At 29.1% G+C, this 24,524-nt stretch overlaps 1 protein-coding gene across 1 annotated transcript in view; it reads right to left on the bottom strand.

Moving 5' to 3' along the window:
* Window positions 1-24,524, bottom strand: part of LOC129614925 (uncharacterized protein DDB_G0283357) — a 248,793-nt gene that overhangs the window by 163,389 nt on the left and 60,880 nt on the right. The window contains exon 2 of the mRNA XM_055529882.1: window positions 21,797-21,962. Within this exon, the coding sequence (XP_055385857.1) occupies window positions 21,797-21,962 (166 nt within the window). The remainder of the gene's footprint in view (window positions 1-21,796; window positions 21,963-24,524) is intronic.

The following is a 24,524-nucleotide window of genomic DNA, read 5'->3' as shown; positions in this document are numbered from 1 at the left end:
TATTATTTTTCCAAATATTTAAAATTAGCTTTTGGAGTTGTATGGCAGGTACCCGAACCTGCCAAGCAATTCCACTAAAACTTCGCTAATATGTCTGATCTATAATTGGACACACAACTGCCAAGTTTCATGAATCTAACTTTATTACTTTTCCAAATATTTAAAATAAGCTTTTGGACTTGTATGGGAGCCACTCGAACCTGTCAAGCAATTCCACCAAAACTTCAGAAATATCTTTGACCTATAATTGGACACACCACTGCCAAGTTTCACGAATCTGTCTTTATTATTTTTTTCAAATATTTAAAATTAGCTTTTGGAGTTGTATGGCAGGTACCCGAACCTGCCAAGCAATTCCACTAAAACTTCCCAAATATATCTGATCTATAATTGGACACACAACTGCCAAATTTCATGAATTTGACTTTTTTATTTTTTCAAATATTTAAAGTAAGCTTTTGGACTTGTATGGAAGCTACTCGAACCTGTCAAGCAATTCCACCAAAACTTCAGAAATATCTTTGACCTATAATTGGACACACAACTGCCAAGTTTCATGAATCTGACTTTATTATTTTGCCGAATATAAAAAATTTGCTGTTGAAGTTGTATGGCAGCCACCCGAACCGGTGCAGCTATCTCATTAAAATTTTTAGAGCATATGTAGAATATAATTGGACACATGTATACAAAATTTTATATTTGTACCTTTATTAGTTTTTGAAATAATTAAAATAAATTCTTTGAGTTGTATGGCAGCTACCCGAACCCGTTGTCCGACTTAGTCCAATAAATAGGGCTCGTCCTTGGCACAAAAGAAAAAACTTATGAAAGTTTGGTGTCGATTGCGTTATTCGTTTTTGAGTTATCGTGCGATCGGACGGACGGACGGACGGACATGTCTAAATCGACGCAGAATTTTACGCTGAGCAAGAATATATATATATATATCCATACCGCAGATGACTCCTTCAAGTAGTTACAAACTCCATACCAAAGTTAATATACCCTTCACGAAGTGCAGGGTATAAAAATGTGTTAATAGTGAAATTAACAAGAATATTTTGCAAAAAACTCTACAGATGACAATGTTTTTTTAAATAACAATTTTAAAATAACAATTCTTCAGAGGAAAGTGAAAAAGAAATAAAAAATTCATTTGATGATTCTAATTTGTGTTTAAGTGATTTACGAAAGTAGGCTATTGAAAATAATATTGCACACAGTTCAATTAACAAATTATTGGTCATCTTAAATCAACACGAAGAACGTTTGCCATTTGATAGCAGAACATTACTTTGTAATCCTAACATTATTAATGTTGTGCCAATAGGAGAAGGATGTTACTGGTACTATGGCATTTTTAACAATTTAAAAAATTTATGTCAACATAATAGGATTCCTGATTTCATAAGTTTGATATTCAACGTGGATGGTTTACCACCATTCAGGAGCTCAAACATTGAATATACTATACTATTTAAATTAAGTGAAATAGCAGATATTGATCCCATGGTTGCAGCAGTGTTTTGTGGAAAAAGAAAACCTCCTCTTGAACAATATTTCAAGTGTCTAATTGATGAACTTAAAATCCTTTTAAAAGATAGATTTCAAAACAATAATACGAGTACTACGAGTACAACACAAATAAAAATAAAATTTTTTGTATGTGATACGCCAGCACGAAGTTTTATTAAAGGTAGGTAGCTTCATTTCATTGCAGCTTATATTTTTTTATCAAAAGGAAATTCTTGGTTTAAGGTACGGTGAATTTTAATTCAGCTTACGGATGCATCAAGTGCTCAACTGTTGGAAAATATGACAGGAATGGAAGACACATGAGCTTCCCTAGAATAAACTGTGCTCCTAGACCTGATTCAAATTTTCGTTTAATGACTGACATAGATCATCACAAAGAAATTTCACCTTTAACAAACCTACCCATTGATATGGTGGAAGATATAATTGTAGCTGATACTTTACATCTTTTTGACTTAGGTAAATGTTGCTGTTTCTTGTTTTATAATATTAAATTTTGTACAATATTTTGTTTAATCTTATTTTGTATAACATAATTTCAAATTTTTCTTTTAGTATATTGTAGAATTACATAAATTAAATTAAATACAAATTATTTATATTTATTATACAAATTATTTATATTATATTAGTATTTCATAGTGTGGTTTTAAAATCAGTTAATTTTTGGTTTTTTTACTCCTTTTCTTATAATAAATAATGTTGTATTTTATAATTTTATTATTTAAGTTTCAATCTTATTAATTTAATGCCATATATGTGTATATGTACTTATTATGGAATTATTTTTGTCTTTTACTTATGATTGTAGGTATAATGAGGAAATGTTAGTATGGCTGGGTTAATGGTAATTACAATTTTCTGGAAAAGATATTGAAGAAATATCAAATTTGCTTGAAAAATTTAATTTTTATAAGCTAAAAAAAATCTGTCGAGCAATTTGCAGACTAAATTGTTTGAAAATGTGGAAAGGCACTGAATTTCGAACATTTCTGCTCTACATTGAGTCAGTAATTTTAAAACAAATTCTTTCGCCTGAAGTGTATCAGCATTTTTTAATTTTTGTATGTGCAGTGAGGATAGTTTCATCTAGAGAGCATATTAAATTTAAGAAAGTAGCACAAAAATATGTTGTCGTTGATCTTAACAAATTTGATACAGCACCTTCTTTAAGTTCGTATGATTTTAAAAATTTTTTAGAAAGAATAAAAAATCTTTTGAGATCAAGAAAAAAACCTCTAGAGCAGATCGCTAAACGATTAATAGAATTATCAAGAATTCACGGAAAAGAAAAAATTCATCAATATAATTAAGAAATAGTTTCAGAAAAAGAAATAAAGAATACGCAACATCCGTTACTGCAATGTTGTAAAGTCTTTAATAGAATAAACTACAAAAATAAGTTTATTTTATCAAACGAATTTAAAGACAAATGGTTCGCTACCAAATTAAATAAAATTATTTGTATGACAAATGCGACCTTCGTTAATAATGAAATGCACATTTACTGTTGTCCTATAAAAAATTGGTATGATTTTTTCTATTTTCTATTAAATCTTCATATATACATATCTTCTTATCTATGGGCCAGCAAGAAGCACCACAACTTTTTAACGCAGAAAACGACTTGAAATCAAAATTATTTTGTTTAGAATATTAAAATCAATTTATTTATATTCCATTATTGCACAATTACATATAAAGAAAAAATATTTCAAATTCTAATCAAAATTTTAAAGTTTAATTTTTGTTTCGAGATACAAAATAAATATGAATCCAAAATATCTTCAAAAAGTTAACAAAATTAAGTACAAGTAACTTGAATATTAATACGAAAAACAAAAATTTTCATTAACTTATTGCTCAATTATTTTTTAGTATATCTACTAAAAACATCTATTTAGTGTCTACAATGCATTGTGTTTTTTGATGGAATAAAATTATTGCAATTTATTTAAAGTAACTTCAATTAGATACTATAATTATTCAAAGCAAAAACCAACTCTTTTATCCATATTCTACCGAAACGTACGATACGGTTTGTATACTAAAATAAAAAAAATAACTAATAGCCACACAATTATAATTATTGCAATTTAATATTCATAAAAATATTGTTGTGAGTTAAACTATGGTTAAAAATAAACTTTATTCCACCTTTCCTTTTTGAGAATATTTTAATAAACACCCTCGAAAATGTATCAGAATTTTATTCATAACAATGTGTTTAGTGTTTTTATAAATTGTTTTTCAATTTGTTACTCGTATTTATATGACGTGTTATTTTGACTTGTAACTATATCATTATTAGTAGTTACTTTTATTGTTTTGGACCTAAATGTTTTCAAAATATGGAATTTTTAAAATAAAATCTACTCATTATGTTCTTGAGCTTACATGTCACGAGTATTTCTTTTCTTTGCGTGTTTTAGTACACCATCTTTAAATAAATTTTCAGTATTCTTCATTTTTGAATGATCAACAGCTAATAAAACAACCTCATTAAAAAGTTTAATAAATCCATTTAATGAACAAAAAGCGTTTTTAGGAAAATTAGATTTAGATATTTCTGTCCAACTATAATTGGTCAAAACTTCTTTTGTGAATACCCTGTCTACTACTTTATAAACTATTTTGAGACCATTTTGCTTACCTCCAGTTCCACCAAATTGCAGGAGATCCTTTACCTAAACGAAGCAAAATATTTTAAACTACAAAGTTTGCAAGTATTTTCTTTTACCAGAAAATTTTTAAACTCAACATCACTTTCAATTTTTAAATTAATTTTTTTAATTTCTTCACAAGATTTTAATGAAAAAAATTTGCTCCACTGTAGATTTTTGCTGCTCTTTATTTTCTCTTGAGATAATAAACTCATTCTTTTCCGTTAAAATTTTATATATTTTATCTAAATTTACATTGGTTTTTATGAATTCTTCTTTTATTATCTGAACCTCAGTTTTTATTATTTGAATACATTTTTCCAAATCCAGAAATTTTTCTTGCATTTCAAAAGTTAGGAAGCATTCATTGCTTTGAGCAAAGTTAACTTGATCCGAATTTGAAATTTCTTGAGCAGTTTCTTCTGCAATATTGCATTCAATCAAAGAGTTTATTGTTTAAAAATTATTTTCCAAAACTTCTTCGATCATTTTGTTTCGATATGGTGCAGTCATAGAGCAATTTTTTAAAGAAGCTCTTTTTATATGGCTTTTTTGATTGAAATTTGAGAATAATCTAAATATGAAATTAAGCTGCCCATTAATTAACACCATTTTCCTTGGTTAATATTATTTTGTATGTTCTCGACATTATAGCAACAGAAATAAGAGTAGATTGAATTTAATGCGCTTGTAAGCTTTTACAAAATGAAAACATAAACAATAATGAGTGTCAATCAAAATTTAATATGTGTTCTCCCGCTCACTCCAAGTATGCTTCCCTTTTTAAACTTTAGGTGCCGAAGTGGGTCTATTGGTACTAAAAACTTTTTAGTGACATACCACATATTGTGACTCAAAGTTACGTTGCAGGGACTTTCTTTAATCACATTGTAACATTGTAGTACCAAAAGCTGGTTTTGGTCACCATGAAGTTGCAAAAGGTTGAAGTAGGCATTTTACTTTTTGTATATACAAAATTCAATATATAACAATATATTCATAAATAACATAATAGAGTTTTAATAAGGAAGTTATATGAAATGACTTCATACATTAATGATACAAAAATAAAATAATGATAAAAAACTTTTTTCAAAATTTTATATGCATTATGTATGAATTTATTATAATTGAATGTTTAAATAATAATCAAAAATATTTAAATTAAAGAAAAACTTACAATCGTTTATTATAACTATAATTAGATTAAACAAAAATATCAATTGATTTTTCAAAGCATTTTTTAGCAGCATTATTACGTCGTATCTGCAGCTACTTGAGCTTAAGTTAAATTTTTCGGCATCAGTAGCTGTGGTATAAACGCCAAGATATTTAAGTTGGCTTAAATAGCTGAATTTTTTAAGCTCGAGCTTGCAAACGCTAATATGAATTAAAAATTTTACGAAATCGTAAATACATACATATGTACATGTAAGGTCAATTATGAAAAAAGGTTGAGGTGTAAATTGTAATTGAATAAAGTTGGGTCAAACCAATGGTTTGTATTGTAGCACTTTTCCCTTCAACAAGTGAAAATGCTGCTTTTAAAAACAGTCTATGTATATCCACCACACTATTAAATTTATTTTCATTCATATACGAAACTCGTTCTACGTAGGATTGCATATGTTCAGGATGAACCATTTATGCAGTCTTTGAAATAAAGCAAAATTTAATATAAAAAGGGGTTAACATAATGCTCGATTTTAAGGGTTAATTGTGTGAGTTAAGAAAAATAATTATATTTTTTAATGTCATGGAATTTACCGTTAACTTTTTGTGTTTATAGAAATTTGAAAAAACTTGCGGTTTTATAAATATAAGGTGTCAAAAATGCAAATTTTACAAATTTCAAGAGGTCATAACTTGAGAGGGGGTGGAGATGGAAAAAAATTTTCTTCTAACGAAATGAACTACTTATTAATGTCTAAAAGCCCATAAAATTTCAAGCTTCCACAGGCTGGGGTCTAGAAGAAAAACGACATCAAAAATTTGGAAAAAAAGGACTTTAGATAACGGTAAATTTGAACGGCCATTTTGTTTTTCTAAAGTTTAACTATAGTATACCGCGGTAGGGGAAGCAACCCACTGCCTTTCTGCGTTTGCAAAATTTCAAAAATGCTTATGGTTTCATTGCAACAAATAGTTAAAATAGGCCATTTTTAGTGCTTTGGGGGGGTATAACTTCTAGAGGGGGGGAGATAGGTAAAAATTTTGTTCTACGAAAATAAGTTTCTAGTAAAGACCTATGTACGTATTAAATTTCAGCTTTCTATCTTTAAGAATGTAGAAGTTTTGTAAACAGACACACGGACGGACGGACGGACGGACGGACGGACGGACGGACAGAGTGAAACTAATAAGCACTTTTTTTCAAAAAATTTTTGGAAAAGTGCTAAAAAGCTGAAACCTAAAAGTAAAATTTTATATTTTTCTAAAAATCAATTTAGCTAATATGTACGGTAAGAACACAGGCTACAAACGTCAAAAACCGCTCGACTTTTGTAGTTGGAATCAAATTATCTGTGGTTTATAAGTTAAATAAAATAATTTCCGTGTGCTTTTATACTTTTTAATACGTATATCATTATAAGAAAATTAAATTTTGGTTTGTGTTCTAACTTAACGTAATACAAAAAGCTTATGCGTAAACCAAAATTGATTAAAACAAAATCAAAATCAAAATGAGAGTTTATGAAAACATACATACATGAATTCATTATTAGACACACTTAATGTTTCATTGAAAATTTTTTGGAACGTAATTTAAATATTTCAATATACATATGTATATATATTCATTTATTCAAAAATTACGAAAATGATTTCCTTTGCTTCATAAACTTATTTACAATATTTAAATGTACATTTAAATATTTTAAATATAATTTAAAAATTTATTTAAATGTACATTTTTTTTGAGAAATTTATACTTTTCAGATTGTTGTAAACAAAATAAATTCATAAAAAAACTACAAATTTGTATTTTTGAAAACAAAGTTTTTTAAGCAAATTTATAAATAAATAAATATCTGATCATTGGTGCAGTGGTTATGGCACCGGCCCTTTAACCGAAGGGTCTCGGGTTCAAACCCCGGTCAGGTCACTATAAAAAATTATATTCAATATTATATAACTTAATATGCAATACTAATAAATATTAAAAAACAAGTAATTTTCAAATATTCATAATATTCGATACTAAAAACTAAGAAAAATAAACAGTAAATATTAATAACCTCAAATAATTAATATAAATAAAACTACGGCAGGCTAGTCACCTACCTAGCTAACTCTCTATGACTATAAGAAACTAGGGCATGATAGATATCATGCACTAGCCCTATACTCCTCCTAGGAGTGAAGAAGGAAAAAAAAAAAAAAAAAAAAAATAAATAAATAAATAACAGTACATATATAATTAATAAATATAAACTATTTAAAAATTCTAGGTTATAACAAACTTTGATGTTACCAATTAAAAGATTGAAATTATCTTTTATATTGGGCGAACGGCAATCTTTTATATCAAAAAAATGTTTAATATTTTTTTGTTAAATATAATTATTCTGGATGTCGCTTGTTTTTTGGAAGTTTTATGGTCATATTTATCAATAAAATTTTTTTCGCAGTAGAAAAATATTGAGAAATATCCGAAGAATTAATTTCTAAAAACTTATAATATTTATTTTACAGAATATAATATTAGGCAGACATCACTTTTTCTAACATTTTATATTTTTAATTAAACATCGTAAGAAAAAAGAGTAGCTTTTTCAAAAAATTAAAATAAATTTTTGTAATAAATATATTTTTCTTTCATTCCTATTATATGTAAGTATTGTTTTACAGAAAAAATTTACATGTGTGTGTAAAGTGCCGAAAACCATAGAAAGCCTAAACAGAAATGTTTATGTTATGAGTACGGGCACGTTATTTTGTAGCAGAAAGGCACTCAACATTTGTTCCCCATTTTGGTACCGTGCACGTACCTGCTGAGTACCCGCTGAGTAGCAATAGCATATCGCCATTACTTTATCGTTCCAAATTTAGCGACAGTTTACGTTCCAGTCTGCAAAAATGCTGCTTGGGGTATATGGTGAAAAATGTAAAATTGGACCGCAGATCAGTTCTCGAGCACTGATCTTTCCAAAAACTTTATATGTTCATTGTTTCGATACGAAGAATTTAAATATTAAATTTCAATGAAATCGGTTGGTTATTTCTCTCTATATACGCAAAAATGTATATTTGGCCTGTAGTAAACGTCCAGTTGCTGACATCTGATTTCTTCCAAAAGGAGGTTTCACGGACGGTCGAGCGGAGCTTATATGAGGGGCTCAGAAGCAGAGTGGCGTAAACCACAAATAAAAAATTTTTTTTTTTTGCTGCAATCGGTTATGTACACCTTCTAGAATCAGTGATATTAGTTTCAAGTTTCGAAATAGTTTTTTTCCTATTTATTTTTCACAAAAGTACTTTTGCTTTTGCAAAAATTTTCTGATTTTTCAAAAGCAAAGTGGCATAACCCACATTGTGGCTTAAGCCACTCTGCTTTTGAAAAATTTTGAAACTATTTTATAGATGACATACAACTTTTTTACTAATTATTTTGAGTAAATTTGTGTTTCTAGAAAAAAATAAGCTATTTTCGAAAGAAATTATACTGTTTTTAAATTAAAATAGTTCATTTTTATATTTTATTATAAAAACATAAAAATATTTCTGAAGAAACTTTCAAATCTACCTCGTAAACATAGATGAAGAAACTTTCAAATCTACCTCGTAAACATAGCACATCAACATATTTATAATTTTATTGTTTTGTGCATTAGGTATAGCATTATGTATGTTAAAATATCTCTTTACCTGCCTTTACACATGTAGTAATATTAATTTGTTTTCAATCATATTTTTTTTTACTTTTGTACAGTCGTAATAAAACTTTCGTCGTGCTATATTGCAATTAGAATTTTTTCTCATAATAAAATTTGAATTTGTTTTTGAAACTAATTTGTGGTTTACTTTAAAAAAGCTTAAGGTTAAACAATTGGTCCTTCGAACCGGATATTTGCTTTGATAATATATACTTTTTTCAAAACCTCGTGGTTAATTATTTTTTTTTTTATTCAATTCGTTCGAACATTTTTTCATTTCTTTATATACTCAAAGATTAAAAGTGACTTTCATAAATTAGATGATATTTGCGATAAACTATAATAAACTTTGGAAACATTCAAAAACTTTTATAGTAAAAACTTATCAAGATTATTAAAATTTTAAAGGATTATTTTTTACACGTGTGTGGTTCAATTTGCATTTGGGTGGTAAAATATTATTTTGAATTTGATTTTTTGGTATATACATACATAATTGTTTTAATAATAATCATCGAATCAAAATGTCCAATGATGATAAGACTAAAGAAGTTGCCGCTATTCACGAAATAAAGGAATTAAAAATTCTTCGTAGGATCATTAAAGGACAGGTAACCAAGCTGAAAAATTATTTAGCTAACAAAGGTAAAGAAGCAAATACTTTTGAGTTGGAGACAAAACTAGGTATGCTTGAAACTTATTTAATAAATTTTAATACGCATCAATCAAGGTTAGAGTGTCTGGATAAAGATGAAGAAGCTAATGCTGAATTTCGTACCCAGTTTGAGGATTCTTATTTTGAATTGAAATCAAAACTTTTGAAGCTGATCGATAGTAAAAAACCCACAGACTACATTTCTTTCAATGCTACCCAATTTGAAAATACCATTCCGCCTAAAACAACCTTTATAAAGAATCTTGAGCTTCCCACCTTTAGCGGTGAGGTAACTGAATGGTTGGATTTTTGGAGCAGTTTTAGTAGAATGGTGGATGATAATGATTCGTTGACCGATTTAGCTAAATTTCAACATTTAAAAGGGTGTCTCATTGGTAAAGCTAAGAATATCATAAAAAATATAGATAGTGTTGATAAAAGTTACACTGAAGCAATTTCACTATTAAAGAAACGTTATTTTAATAAAAAATTTTTATTTTATTCACACATTAATTCTATTTTAGATGTGCAAGCTATATTTAAGCCAACAATAGAAAATATTCGTGGTATCATTGATACTATTAATGGAAATTTGAGATCATTATTATCCATTGGAACTAAAGAACAAATAGCAGATGCGTTGTTATTGCAGTTGGTCATTCCACGTCTAGATAAGGACTCACAGTTGCGTTGGGAGGAATTTATTGCAGAAAAATATAGCCAAGATAAAGATGAGAATGGTAAGGAATTTGTTTTTCCAAATTGGTCTGAATTATCAGAATTTCTTGAACAGCGTTGTAGAACTCTAGAAACGCTTGACTTTACACGCTCTGTAGGAACCGAAAAATATAAAGTTAAACGTTCAACATTCTTAGTTTCAACCCCTACAAATTGCTTAATATGCCAAGAACCTAACCATAACATCTTTAATTGCAAACGATTCAGACAAATGTCTCCGATATCTCGTTTTGATGAGGCAAAGAGATTGAAATTATGCATATTATGTTTAAAGCCTGGCCATACTGTAAAAAATTGTCGCGACAAAAAATGTAATTACTGCTCCGGCAATCATCATAATTTTTTACATCGCTCGTCTGAATCCTGTACTAATAATAATGTTTTAAAAAATTCTAAATCTAATTTCAATAATCAAACTCATTCAAATGCAAATTCGAATAGAATTTTTACCACACCAACGACAAATTTCGTAAATAATTCTGAAATAAATTTAAATTCACAATCAACTTCAACGGGCAAAAATTTTGATTCGATTCATACTGATAAAACAGATGCTTTGATTTCGCTTTCTGATTCACATCAAGTGATACTCCCAACAGCTTTAATAAATGTAAAAACTTCTAATGGAAATTTTGTACAGTGTAGAGCACTCTTAGACTCTGCCTCACAATCGAATTTTATTACAAGAAAATTGGCTGAAAAATTAAATTTGAAAACTGTCCTGGCCAATATTAATGTGACTGGTATAGGAAATAATAATTCATCTAATTCAAAATATAAGGCTGAAATATTACTTAGCTCTAGAACAAATAAATTTTCAGAAACAATCGAAGTTCATATTATTGAAAAAATCACTAGCTTACAACCAACTCGCCGGTTTGAACTGGAATCTATAAAGATTCCAAAAAATATTTCTTTGGCAGATCCATTTTTTAATGTTCCAGCGGAAGTCGATTTACTCATAGGGGCTGAGTTATTCTGGAAAATTTTGTGTGTTGGACAAATCCGTTGCGATGAAAGTTCTCCATTTTTCCAGAAAACAGTATTTGGTTGGGTAGCTTCCGGCTCTTTAATTACTGATTCTACCTTTTCATTTTGCTGTTAAACTCAAGATAATTTTGAAAATATTGAAAAGATTATGCATAAATTTTGGGAAATTGAAAATTTAAATACTGAGGTTCCCAAACTGTCTTTAGAACATCTAAGTTGCGAGCAACAATTTAAAATGAATTTTAGAAGAGATCATTCTGGTCGATGTGTTGTTAAATTACCGCTCAAGGATAATCCTTCGACTTTGGGGGATTCATATAATATTGCATTGAAGAGATTTATGAATCTTGAAAGAAAACTGAAAACGGATTCTTTTTTGCAGAAAGAATATCAAAGTTTTATTAATGAATTTTTATCGTTGGACCATATGGAACCTGTCGAGTTTGAAAGTATTAATCCTAAATGGAAATTCTTTTTACCACACCATTGTGTTATTAAATTGGATTCGTCATCTACTAAATATCGTGTTGTTTTCGATGGCTCCGCAAAGACCACAACAAATAAGTCTCTTAATGATATTCTTTTAAATGGTCCTACTATACAAGAGGATTTATTTAGCATTCTCGTTCGCTTTCGTTTACATTTATTTGTACTTGCTGGAGATATTGCTAAAATGTATAGGCAAATATTAGTTGAAGAAAGTGACCGCAATTTACAATGTATTTTATGGCGAGATAAGCCTGAAGGCAGTATTAAAATATTTCGACTAAAAACTGTTACATATGGTACGAAAAGTGCTAGCTTTCTAGCAATTCGCAGTTTGAATGAAATCGCAAAAATTTATTCGACTTCATTTCCTTTAGGATCAAAAGTAATTTTAAGGGATTTTTATGTAGATAATCTGCTGACTGGTAGTAACTCTTTAGATGACTTAAAGCAAATAAAAGATGAAATTGTAAAGATTTTGGATTTTGGAAGGTTTCCTATTAAAAAGTGGGCATCTAATTCTGAAATAATTCTACAAAATGTAAAAAAGGGAGATATAGAACCTTCATTAAAGTTTAATAATGATGAGATTATCAAAACGCTTGGATTGAACTGGAGTCCAATCTCAGACGAGCTTATATTTTACTATAAAGATTCCGATGCAAATAAATTGTTAAATAAGAGATCGATACTTTCTCAAATTGGCAAATTCTTCGACCCGCTGGGCCTAATTAATCCAATAATTACTGCTGCAAAAATATTTCTGCAACATTTATGGAAAATTAAGTTGGATTGGGACGAAAGTTTGCCTCTAGATTTGCACACCAAGTGGCTAGAATTTCGAGATCAATTGCATTTGGTTAATAATATTCGAATATGTCGCAATATAGCCTTTATGTCAGCAAAATATGAGTTACACGGTTTCTGTGATGCCAGCGAAAGGGCTTATGGGGCCTGTATTTATTTAAGAAATATTCAGGATAATAATACTATTCATTTGCAATTAATGTGTGCAAAATCCAAAGTTTCTCCTTTGAAGAAAATTTCACTGGCACGTCTTGAGTTGTGCTCAGCATTATTATTATCCCAACTAATATGTAAAGTGAAGCTTTCTATCACCATCCGGGCAGTTGATACATATTGCTGGTCTGATTCTACCATAGCTTTAGCGTGGATCAATTCCCAGTCATTTGAGCTGTCTACTTTTGTTGCAAATCGTGTTACAAAAATCCAAGAAAAAACGACTAATTGCAAATGGAGGCATTGCCCAACAAAATTAAATCCAGCAGATTTAATTAGCAGGGGTGCAACACCAAGAAAATTGTTGGAATCAAAGTTTTGGTATGGTGGACCTGAGTTTTTATATTTCGATGCTTCGACTTGGCCAAAGTTATCAGAGTTTCCATCAGATATACCTGAAAGAAAAATATTGAAGTTTTCATTCGTTTCTACAAAATTTGATGACTACGTTGGTTCGCATAAGTACATTAATAACTATTTTCGTTTGCTACGCATTTTTGCTTATGTTTCACGTTTCATTGCCAACACTAAAATCAAAAACGCATCTGAGAGAAAATATAAACACTTATTTGGCAGCGAAATTAGAAATGCCGAAATTCTAATTATAAGAAATTTGCAACTGATATACTTTTCGTCTACTTATTACAATCTTAAAAACAATTTATTTTTGAAAGCAGAAAGCCATGTTCGATGTTTGAATCCATTTTTAGATGAGTCAAATCTTATTCGAGTAGGAGGTCGCATTACATATGCAAATTTGCCTTTTAGTGCCAGGCATCAAATATTGTTGCCTAATTCTCATCCATTTGTATATTCACTAATAAATTATTTTCATTATATTTATTGTCATACAGGTTGTCAAAACTTGCATAACATTTTGCGGGAAAGATACTGGATAATAAGTGGAAAAGCTACAGTTCGGAAAGTTATTCGTCGATGCTTAACATGCTTCAAGTTTTCTGCAAAACCATCTCATCAAATCATGGCCGATTTACCTAGAGATCGGGTGACCATTCAACGTCCATTTCTAATTAGCGGAATTGATTATTGTGGACCTTTTTTAGTAACTCAGCGTATTCGAGGAAGGGCACCAATAAAATGTTATATAGCTGTTTTTGTTTGTTTTTGTACCAAGGCGGTACATATGGAACTTGTTAGCGACTTAACAACCAACTCTTTCTTATTGGCTTTAAAACGATTTTTTGCTCGTCGAGGAAAATCCTCCAGAATTTACTCTGACAATGCCACTAATTTCCAAGGTGCATCTCATCATTTCAAAGATCTTGTATCATTGCTTAAATCAAAATCTCACGGTGACGCTATTCAACAATTTGGTTTACAAAATGGTTTCGAATGGAAGTTTATACCTCCTCGCAGTCCGCACTGGGGAGGTCTTTGGGAAAGTGCTGTCAAAATTGCAAAACAGCACTTATATAAAATTTGCAGTAAAGAGTTATTTACATATGAAGAATTCTACACTCTTATATGCCAAGTTGAAATGGTAATGAATTCCAGACCAATATCACCAGTTTCGAACGACCCCAATGATTATAGCTCCTTGTCACCGGGTCATTTTCTTATAGGCGAGCCAATGGTCTGCATTAACTATCCTCCAATAAACGATTTAACTCCATTGTCAGATCGCTTCAAAAGAATTACTTCAATTTACCAAAAATTTTGGTCGCATTGGACTAAAGCGTATTTACATAATTTACAAATTCGCCAAAAATGGACAAATCAGCAGGAAAACTTTAAAATCGGAGACTTAGTGTTACTAGTTGAAGATAATATACCATCTATGAAATGGCCTCTTGGCCGCATCACTCATATACAGCCTGGAAAAGATAATAAAGTTCGCTTAGTCACAATATCAACTTCATCTGGAAACTACATAAGAAGTGTGAATAAAATATGTCGGCTTCCTATTGAAAGCAGTCCCTTTCAAGGCGGGCAGGATGAAGAAACTTTCAAATCTACCTCGTAAACATAGATGAAGAAACTTTCAAATCTACCTCGTAAACATAGCACATCAACATATTTATAATTTTATTGTTTTGTGCATTAGGTATAGCATTATGTATGTTAAAATATCTCTTTACCTGCCTTTACACATGTAGTAATATTAATTTGTTTTCAATCATATTTTTTTTTACTTTTGTACAGTCGTAATAAAACTTTCGTCGTGCTATATTGCAATTAGAATTTTTTCTCATAATAAAATTTGAATTTGTTTTTGAAACTAATTTGTGGTTTACTTTAAAAAAGCTTAAGGTTAAACAATTTCCTATTAATTTTTAGTTTTGACTTTAAATAAAAATGAGAAAAAAACTAATAATACCCTAATTTACTAATTTATTAGACCTAATTAAATAATATTACATTAATTTATTAACTATTAGTTGAGCTGAATAAACTAAGTCTAAATTTTGTATTAAATTTAAATAAATTTTATTTTATTGATTTTGATCCTAGCGCTGCCAAATGTACCATTTTCATGGTACTGTTTTTTATTTGTTAAATCAAGTTTTATTAGAACAAACTATTTTTTATTGAGATTGAAAATTTTTACATTTAATATTTTTCTCAAAAAAAAGTTTTTCTCTAAAGAAATGATACTCGTATAAAGGAAAAATATGATAGTTAGCTGATGTCGAACTACAATGTAAAATAATCTAGTTAGTGTTAGTATAATAATCTATATAGTAATATATGTAGTGAAAAATAACTTACATATATAGTATAATATCTCTGCGAATCGAAAGTGGCTAAAACTTTCATTTAAAATGGCAGTTGATACAATCAATTAATTCTAAGATTTTGCGAAAACTACGTGACACTTTCTGTTTTAGGAAAAGTAGGATCTTCATATAAAATTCCTTAGAGGTTATGACTTACACAATATCAGATTGGTAAACGTCATAAATTTGGAAAAATTTAATTTTTTAAGATTTCATTTTTTGTGTACTAATAGTCCAGTAAAAAATTTTTAATCTCAAATTTTTAATCGAATCCTTTTTTGTTTTTCACGCTTTGATTTAAGCTGATACTGAAAATTTTTAAAGGTTTTATTTTGAAATTTCGTGGATTAATCGTAAAACCTTTAAATCTCAGAAAATATTGAAAAATGTGGAAAAATGCTAAACAATATTTAAGTAATTGAATATTTTTAAAAATAAAATTTTAAATTATTTATTAGTTAAATTGATGCTCAAAATTAAAAAACACAAGTACCATTTTGTTCTCTGTGGTACCATGATTTTAGATTTTCTGTACCCTTTTTTAGAGTCTAATTTGGCATCGCTGCTTGACTCTTAAGTTAACGTAATTATAATTATTATTATCATTATTTCTAATTTCTTTTTTTCTACTCTAATATATTAAGAGTTATACATATAGCATTTATTAAGATTTGTTTTTAACAGTTTTACAAAAAACTTTTGAAAAGAATTTCTTATTAGTTTCATTCTACCCTGGCCATACGTCCGTCCGTCTGTCAGTTCATCTGTCCGTGTGTCTGCTAACAAAACTTCTACACCCTTGAAGATAGAAAGCTTGAATTTCATGTACATATTCGAAAACTGACTAATGAAATAATTTTTAAATGCAATTTTTATATTAATCTATTATTTTTAAGAATAACATTTAATTTTTTAATATTATGATAAAAAATTTGTATAATATTATAAAAAAACCATTTGGATTAAGCCACAAATTTTTTAACATTTTCATTTATACGCAATGCCAAAGTGGCATAACCCACAAAAAAACCGGATTTTTTAAAGTTAGAGTAAAGTAGTAATAATCCAGCTAAAGTACGAAAAAAACTGAGAATAATAATATATAGTTTTAAATCGATACAGCTGTAATACTGATTTTACTGGCTCTTTAAAATTTCGTTTTTTTCAATTACATTTTTTGCAAAATATTGTGAATGTGGCATATGCCACTCTGCTTCTGAGCCCCTCATATGTGAAATTTCATCGGTTAAATCGGTTGAATATTGTCTTCAAAATGGTCAAAAATGTAAAACAGGCCCGCTAAAAAGTCCAGTACCCGAGGCCTATTCCAAAAGTTGATCAATCCGTGCCATGGTGAAAGGAAACCTGCATATAAAATTTCATTAAAATCGGTCCAGCCGAACTTGAGATACACGCGGGCACACACAGACCTACAGACCGACAGACCGACAGGTTGCTAAAAATTGTTTATTTACACTTCCCTACTATGGAGAAGTGCATTCCCACCGAAAACTCGATAAGCAAAATTTGTTGCCTTCAAATGACCTACCTATTGTATACAGAATACGGTCGGTAAAAATACAAACAATTGAGCTTAAATAAAAATTAATGGTAAACAATCCCGGACATTATACTCTTTGGGATACTCATACAAGTACTAGCTTGTTTGTTTTCAAGTTTCTTAAGTAAAATTTTAAAACTTTTTTCGAAATACTTTAGAAGTCTGAAGAATTTACGTTTTATTTTGATATTTAAATATATGTATTTATACATTTCTTTAAAGTGCTGTGTGAAGTTGCAAGCGATTCAAAACCTACAACTTTCTTTGTTTTTGTTTTTATGTACATAACCAAAATATTTTTCAAATAAAACAAATTTTTTTGTGACATCTATTATATTATTTATATGTACTAACGTAGAAACATTTTTTACCGCCTCTACAGACGCGACTATCAAAATAGCATATTTGAGGTGATTATGGGATTCGCCGGTTAATTGGGATTTTAGTTTGCGCTAATGTGCTGTTTACAACTTTCAAAAATAACAGCGGAAACACAATATCATTTACAATAAAGGCATTCCGAAAACCTATGATAAACAAATTTATCATTTGAATAAATTTTAAGTCGACAAAAAGATTAGTAAGTTTTCAATTCTTTCTTTCAAAAATTCTAACAAATAAATGTATACATATAATATGCATACATATAAAAATGTATAACAAATAATATGCATGCATTTTGCAGATATTTGCCGACAACATTGAATACTATAAAGGACGTTATGTGATGACATCAAATTCAATATAGGGAGTTATCAACGGGAATGCTAAAGAAGCGTAATTAAACTTTTTGTAGACAGATATCTGTGATTCTGGGCAAATCAATACCTCAAGTTCGGCTGAACCGATCTTGATGAAATTTTATATATTTTTATTGATATATAATTTTTATATACATATTGAAATTTTTACTTTGATGGTGAAACAGTTTAATCAACTTTTGAGATATACCAGGTCTCGTAGACTGGATCTTTTCTACTGGCCGATTTTACATTTTTTATTTTTTTCCAAGAAGAGTTCAACCGATTAACTTGAAACTTTATATATTAGCTCCGCTTGACAGTACAAGAAATCATAAAAATTTTTAAAGAAACTGAGGTCAGCTACTTACTACTAAAATTTTCATCATCTTGTGCAACACTTTTTGCTAAACAAGACAATCTTCGGAAAAATGAGGGCTCGGAAACTGATTTGGGGGCCGATTTTATATTTTTTACCATATCTACGGAACGAATTGATAGAATTTCTTGCAATTTGATGTTTGAGTTCTGGTCGTTACCGAAATTAACTGACAAGCAATTCAGTGAATTCGGTTAGCACAAAGCGAAACTATACCAAGAGCCAAATTTACATTTTTCTAGGTATGTTAATTATAAGCTTACTAATGCCCTAAAAATAGACAAGAGGTATTTCACAGGAATTTTTATAATATTCTGCAACACTGTCACTAAACTAATCGCTGTGGATAAATTTTAATGAACAACTTTCTGGGAAAAAAGTATTGATGCACAAAAAATTGTTATTTTACTTTGATTTTCTCTTTTGTGAGCACTAAATGAGCTTAAAATTTAACATTATTTTATGCTTTATATACACTACAATAATAAAAAATTAAAAACAAAAAGTACAAATAGTAGTAACAAATTAAAAACAAAATCTAAGTTAAACTGAACTCATTTGTAAGAATTTTTTTTTTAAATTATAATTTTAAACCCGCATCTCGTGGTTTTTGTGCAACGAAATACTTTGTGTCAACATAGTGTTTTTGAACTGACCTTTAAAACTGAACTTTTTTGCGGGCGAATTTTAGATTTTTATCCATATAAAGAAAGTAATGAACCAATTTCTTTAAAAATTTAATATATAAATTTGGAGTGTTAAAACAATGAATCTATGAATTTTTTGAAAAAATCAATGTTCGGAAACCAAATCCGGGCTGACTTCAGATTTTTTATCATATTTATGGAACGGATAGATGGAATTTCTTGAAATTTGATATTTGAGTTCTGGATTTACCAAAACTATATATCAAACTTTTCAGGGATTTCGGGTGGTACAAAGGAAGCTCTACCCAGAGCCAAGTGTACACTATTCTAGGTACGTTAACTAAAAGGTTGCTAACAAGCTTAAACTTGGAAAAAAGTGTTTAAAAGGCATTTTCATAATCATCTGCAACACTATCACTAAACTAGGAATTACATTGCGGTCGGTTATATGCTGATCACATCAGATATTTTTATACCCTGCACTTCGTGAAGGGTATATTAACTTTGGTATGGAGTTTGTAACTACTTGAAGGAGTCATCTGCGGTATGGACATATATATATATTCTTGCTCAGCGTAAAATTCTGCGTCGATTTAGACATGTCCGTCTGTCCGTCCGTCCGATCGCACGATAACTCAAAAACGAATAATGCAATCGACACCAAACTTTCACAAGTTTTTTCTTTTGTGCCAAGGACGAGCCCTATTGTTATTGGACTAATTCGGACAACGGGTTCGGGTAGCTGCCATACAACTCAAAGAGTTTATTTTAAATATTTCAAAAACTAATAAAGCTATAAATATAAAATTCTGTATACATGTGTCCAATTATATTCTACACATGCTCTAAAAATTATAATGGGGTAGCTGCACCGGTTCGGGTAGCTGCCACACAACTCCAACAGCAAATTTTTTATATTCGGAAAAATAATAAAGTCAGATTCATGAAACTTGGCAGTCATGTGTCCAATTATAGGTCAAATATATTTCTGAAGTTTTAGAGGAATTGCTTGACAGGTTCGGGTACCTGCCATACAACTCCAGAAGCTAATTTTAAATATTTGGAAAAATAATATAGTCAGATACATGAAACTTGACAGTTGTGTGTCGAGTTATAGGCCAGATATATTTCTGAGGTTTTAGTGGCATTGCTTGACAGGTTCGAGTAGCTCCCATACAAGTCTAAAAGCTTATTTTAAATATTTGGAAAAATAATAAAGTCAGATTCATGAGCTTTGGCAGCCGTGTGTCCAATTATAGGTCAGACATATTTCTGAAGTTTTGATGGAATTGCTTGACAGGTTCGGGTACTTGACATACAACTCCAAAAGCTTATTTTAAATATTTGGAAAAATAATAAAGTCAGATTCATGAGCTTTGGCAGTCGTGTGTCCAATTATAGGTCAGACATATTTCTGAAGTTTTGATGGAATTGCTTGACAGGTTCGGGTACTTGCCATACAACTCTAAAAGCATATTTTAAATATTTGGAAAAATAAAGTCAGATTCATGAAACTTATCAGTCGGATGTATAGGTCAGACATGTCCGTGAAGTTTCTATAGAATGATTTCACAGGTTTGAGTAATTGCTATACAACAACGAAAGGTGCAGGGTATAATTCAATCGGTTTATACCGACTGAAACGTTTTTACTTGTTTATTTTTCTTTATCTCATTCATTTTATTTCTCTGATTGGTTTTTTGGTAACTATATAATTCATTTATAGGGGAAGTGTTTTAAGAGCTTCTTTTTTATTAAAAAAATTCAGTTGCAATCAATTTAGTAATTATTTTTATAAAATAGGATAAATGTAGAAATAAAAAAAACCTCATTCCAGTAAAATTATTTTATTTTTCATTTTTTTTTGCCCAAGGGAAACATGTCTTCTATTTCTTATAAAGTATGTAAAAAAATTAATTTAAAGAAAAAGAAAAATTAATCTTTGACAAATAAATAAAAATGACATATAAATATCAGAAAAGTAAAAAAAAACTGAAATAGATTAACACGGTAAGATAATATTACATAGATGGACATGTTTGTAGCACTAAAATTTGTTTTCTGAGGTTCCATAACTAATAAATTTAATTTTTTTTAAAGAAATACTAGAAATATAGTTTTTCCAACTTAGACAATATAAAAATCATCATTTCTTTTTTTATGTGAACTAATCAACATGAGCTTTAAATTATATTTTAGATTTTTTATATAGTTACACAATGGAACTCAACGTAAATTTTTTGTTACGCTAACCTTTCAGCGGAACTTAGAAACTTAAAAATATAAATATTTTGTTGTTAAAATTTCAATTTTAATTTTTACTATATTACTTTAAATTCGTTAATCGTCGGTTAAAAAGCAGAAAGCACTAAGTGCATTTTTTGAGAATTCGGATTTCATAGATGAATTAAGTCAGAATAATATAATCTTTGTTGTGGCAAAAAATCAGGCAAATCCAGAATGTAGTTTAGAAATCCAGAAATTAAAGAGACCAGTCCCATTGCACTAATTGATTAGTTTCACAATTTTACGATTTTTTCAAATTGACTTTACTCAAAACACAGTTTCCTGACTTAATGCTTTCTGCTTTTTAACCAACGTAATAATAATTTTTATGTTTTTAAATACGAAGCTAAGTAATATGAATTGTTTATTTAAATAAATGTAATAATGAATTATTACACAACATATTGATTAATTATTAAAATTATTATACAAATCTAAGGCATGAAAAAAATTAAAATAAAAAATAAAGTTACTTACCTTGACAAAATCTTTGAAACACAACCATGACTGACACGAAGTTGCCTAGATATATCACAGGGTCTAACACCATTATGAGCTAATTCAACAATTCTTTGTCGAACAACATCTGGCAATGGACGACCATTTACGAATACCCCACCTAATTGATTTACACCACCATGACCTATTATTGCACATAAATTAAAAAATGGGAAAAACAAAAAGAATTTTAAGTTTAAGCTTAAAACTAATTTTAATTTTTTTTTTATAATATAATAAAAAAACATAAAATAATGAAAGAGAGTAAAAATATTTAAAATTAATTTATTAGAATAAATGTTGAACTGGTGAAAATCAAAATTAAAATGAGCAAATTGAAATTTATTGTATTTAAAAATCTTTTCTTTTTTAAATAACAAAAATAGTCGAAAATAGTGATGATTAAAATTTGAAATATTTAATTTAACTTTTCACATTTAAAATTTAGCATCAGAGCCAGAATAACTATGTTTTTCTAAGAAAGATTAAATACGAGTATTTCCTTAAACTTGAATAAACTTGTAAAATAAAAATGGGCAAATCTCCATTAACACCTGTGAATCGTTCGTTCTCATGATATTGTAATACAGTTTACTTTATAAAATTTGCTGCACTACTAAAATCAAAATAGCTTTTTGCAATTCCAATTGTATCTAAGCATTGTATTTTGAATGGAAGAAAGCTGAAAGAACAAAAGCAACTATTTAATAAAAAACTTTTCTCTTCCCTTTTAAAGTAAAATGTCAAAGTCCCCCAACTTAAAATTTCTTTCACCGCGTTACATCCAATACTTCGTTACATCCATTTTCATATTTTTTTCGGTTTTGTTTTTTTTATAAATACTGCTTTCAAAAGGTATTGGTTTCAATCACGATAATCTAATTTCATTCTAAAAATATTGCGTTTTGAAATTTGTGAAAAAAAAAATGTTTAGTTTAAGTGCTTCGTTTACTTTCGCGGCTACCTAAAATGCCTTTATTCCATTATATTTTTCATTCCTTTATTTATTTTTTTACTTTTTTTTTTTATTTTATTTTAAAATACAAATTTGATTAAAATTCAAAACACAAAGAATAATAAAATGAATTTTTCGTGAGCTTCCGAAGCCAAGCCAAGGAAATGGTAAATGAAGACAGAAAATATTAGGGTAGCGAATATGTACTGTTGCAGAAAGGAGAGTAGACAGATAACACGATTTGGATCACTGTTATTTAACTTTTAATATTACAAAAAAATTCAAACCAAAAAAAAACAATGACATATTGTATAAAAACATCTGATATAAACAGAACGTAGCTGATATGAGAAAAGATATATGATATGAGAAAAAATGTAAATTTTGTATGTAGTAACATTCGACTTGCCGACACCTCCCTAGCAAAAAAAGGAATCTGATGTATTGTCGGTCTGTTAGTTTCGACTTCTTGAAAATAAACAAAAAAATAAAATCGAAGCGTAGTAAAAATCAGGTTCCGATGACCTGATATATGCCAAAAGTTAATCAAACCGTCTCATACTCGTAGTTAACTCAGACATAAGTTTTTGTGAAAATCGATCTAGCTGAACTTGCACACAGACACATATCCCTCTAAACATAGTTTACAATTATGCTTCGCTACCAAAGGGAAATTTGTTCCCACCCCAAAAAATCGACAAATTAAGCTCAGTAACATCACATAACTTCCCTTATTACATGCAATGTGGTTGTTAAAAACTGTCTAATGTAAATATCAAAATTTAAGGTGCTAATACAATAATTTTTGTGTTATCAATATACTGTTAACAACATTGAAGGCGAAATCTTATTTATTGCATTCTACTTACTCCTTCGTTACGTTTAAATGAATCTTTTCATAAAACCCCGAAGGTAATGAGAAAACAAGTTTAACTAAGAGCTTCAGAATCACTTTCAGAACTGAAAACATAAAAACTTATTTCGAAAAATGTCTTTGAAGCCAAATTGTAGCGTTCTTTAATACTCTGCTTGAGGTACTTCTAGAAAGTTTTTTGGCACTCGTAGAGCAGTTTTTCAAAAAAGTTTCCAAGAAAAATTTGAAGAAAACTTAACGACTTTCTACCGGTATCATATATGAATGAATTTATTGACCTTCGACTGTGACAAAACAGAGCTTGGGGAAGTTATTCGTCACCCAAACGGTTGGTTGTTTTTCTTTCCATCCCTTACTGTAGATAAGTTTCTTATTTACATCTAAATAAATTTAAATTAGTATTTGCATTACGTAAGCTAACTATATATTTTCTACATTACATTATGCCATTATTTCAACAACAGCAATATACCTTACCCTTTTTAACTTTCAATTTTAGTGCAATACGGATTAAAAAGCTCAAAAAATTTACTATTACTTTTGAAACGACATGGTGTTCTATTTTTTATACTCTGCACCTTCGAGAAGGTAATATTAGTTTTCGTGTGGAGTTTGCAACCACTTGAAGGAGTCGTCTGCGGTATAGAGATGTACATATGTTCTTGATCAGCGTAAAATTCTACGTTGATTTAAATATGTCCGTCCGTTTAATAGCACGGTAAATTAAAAAACAAATAAGGAAAATACTACCGAACTTTTACAAGCTGTTTCTTTTGTAATTGGACCAATTCGGACAATGAGTTGGGGTAGCTGCCAAAGAGTTTATTTTAAATATTTTATAAACTGATTTATGTATAAATAGGAAATTCCACGCATGC

This window comes from Condylostylus longicornis, unplaced genomic scaffold (assembly GCF_029603195.1).
Source record: "Condylostylus longicornis isolate FDR11 unplaced genomic scaffold, ASM2960319v2 ptg000127l, whole genome shotgun sequence".
Taxonomy (NCBI): domain Eukaryota; kingdom Metazoa; phylum Arthropoda; class Insecta; order Diptera; family Dolichopodidae; genus Condylostylus; species Condylostylus longicornis.
This window is presented reverse-complemented; position numbering and strand designations above follow the sequence as displayed.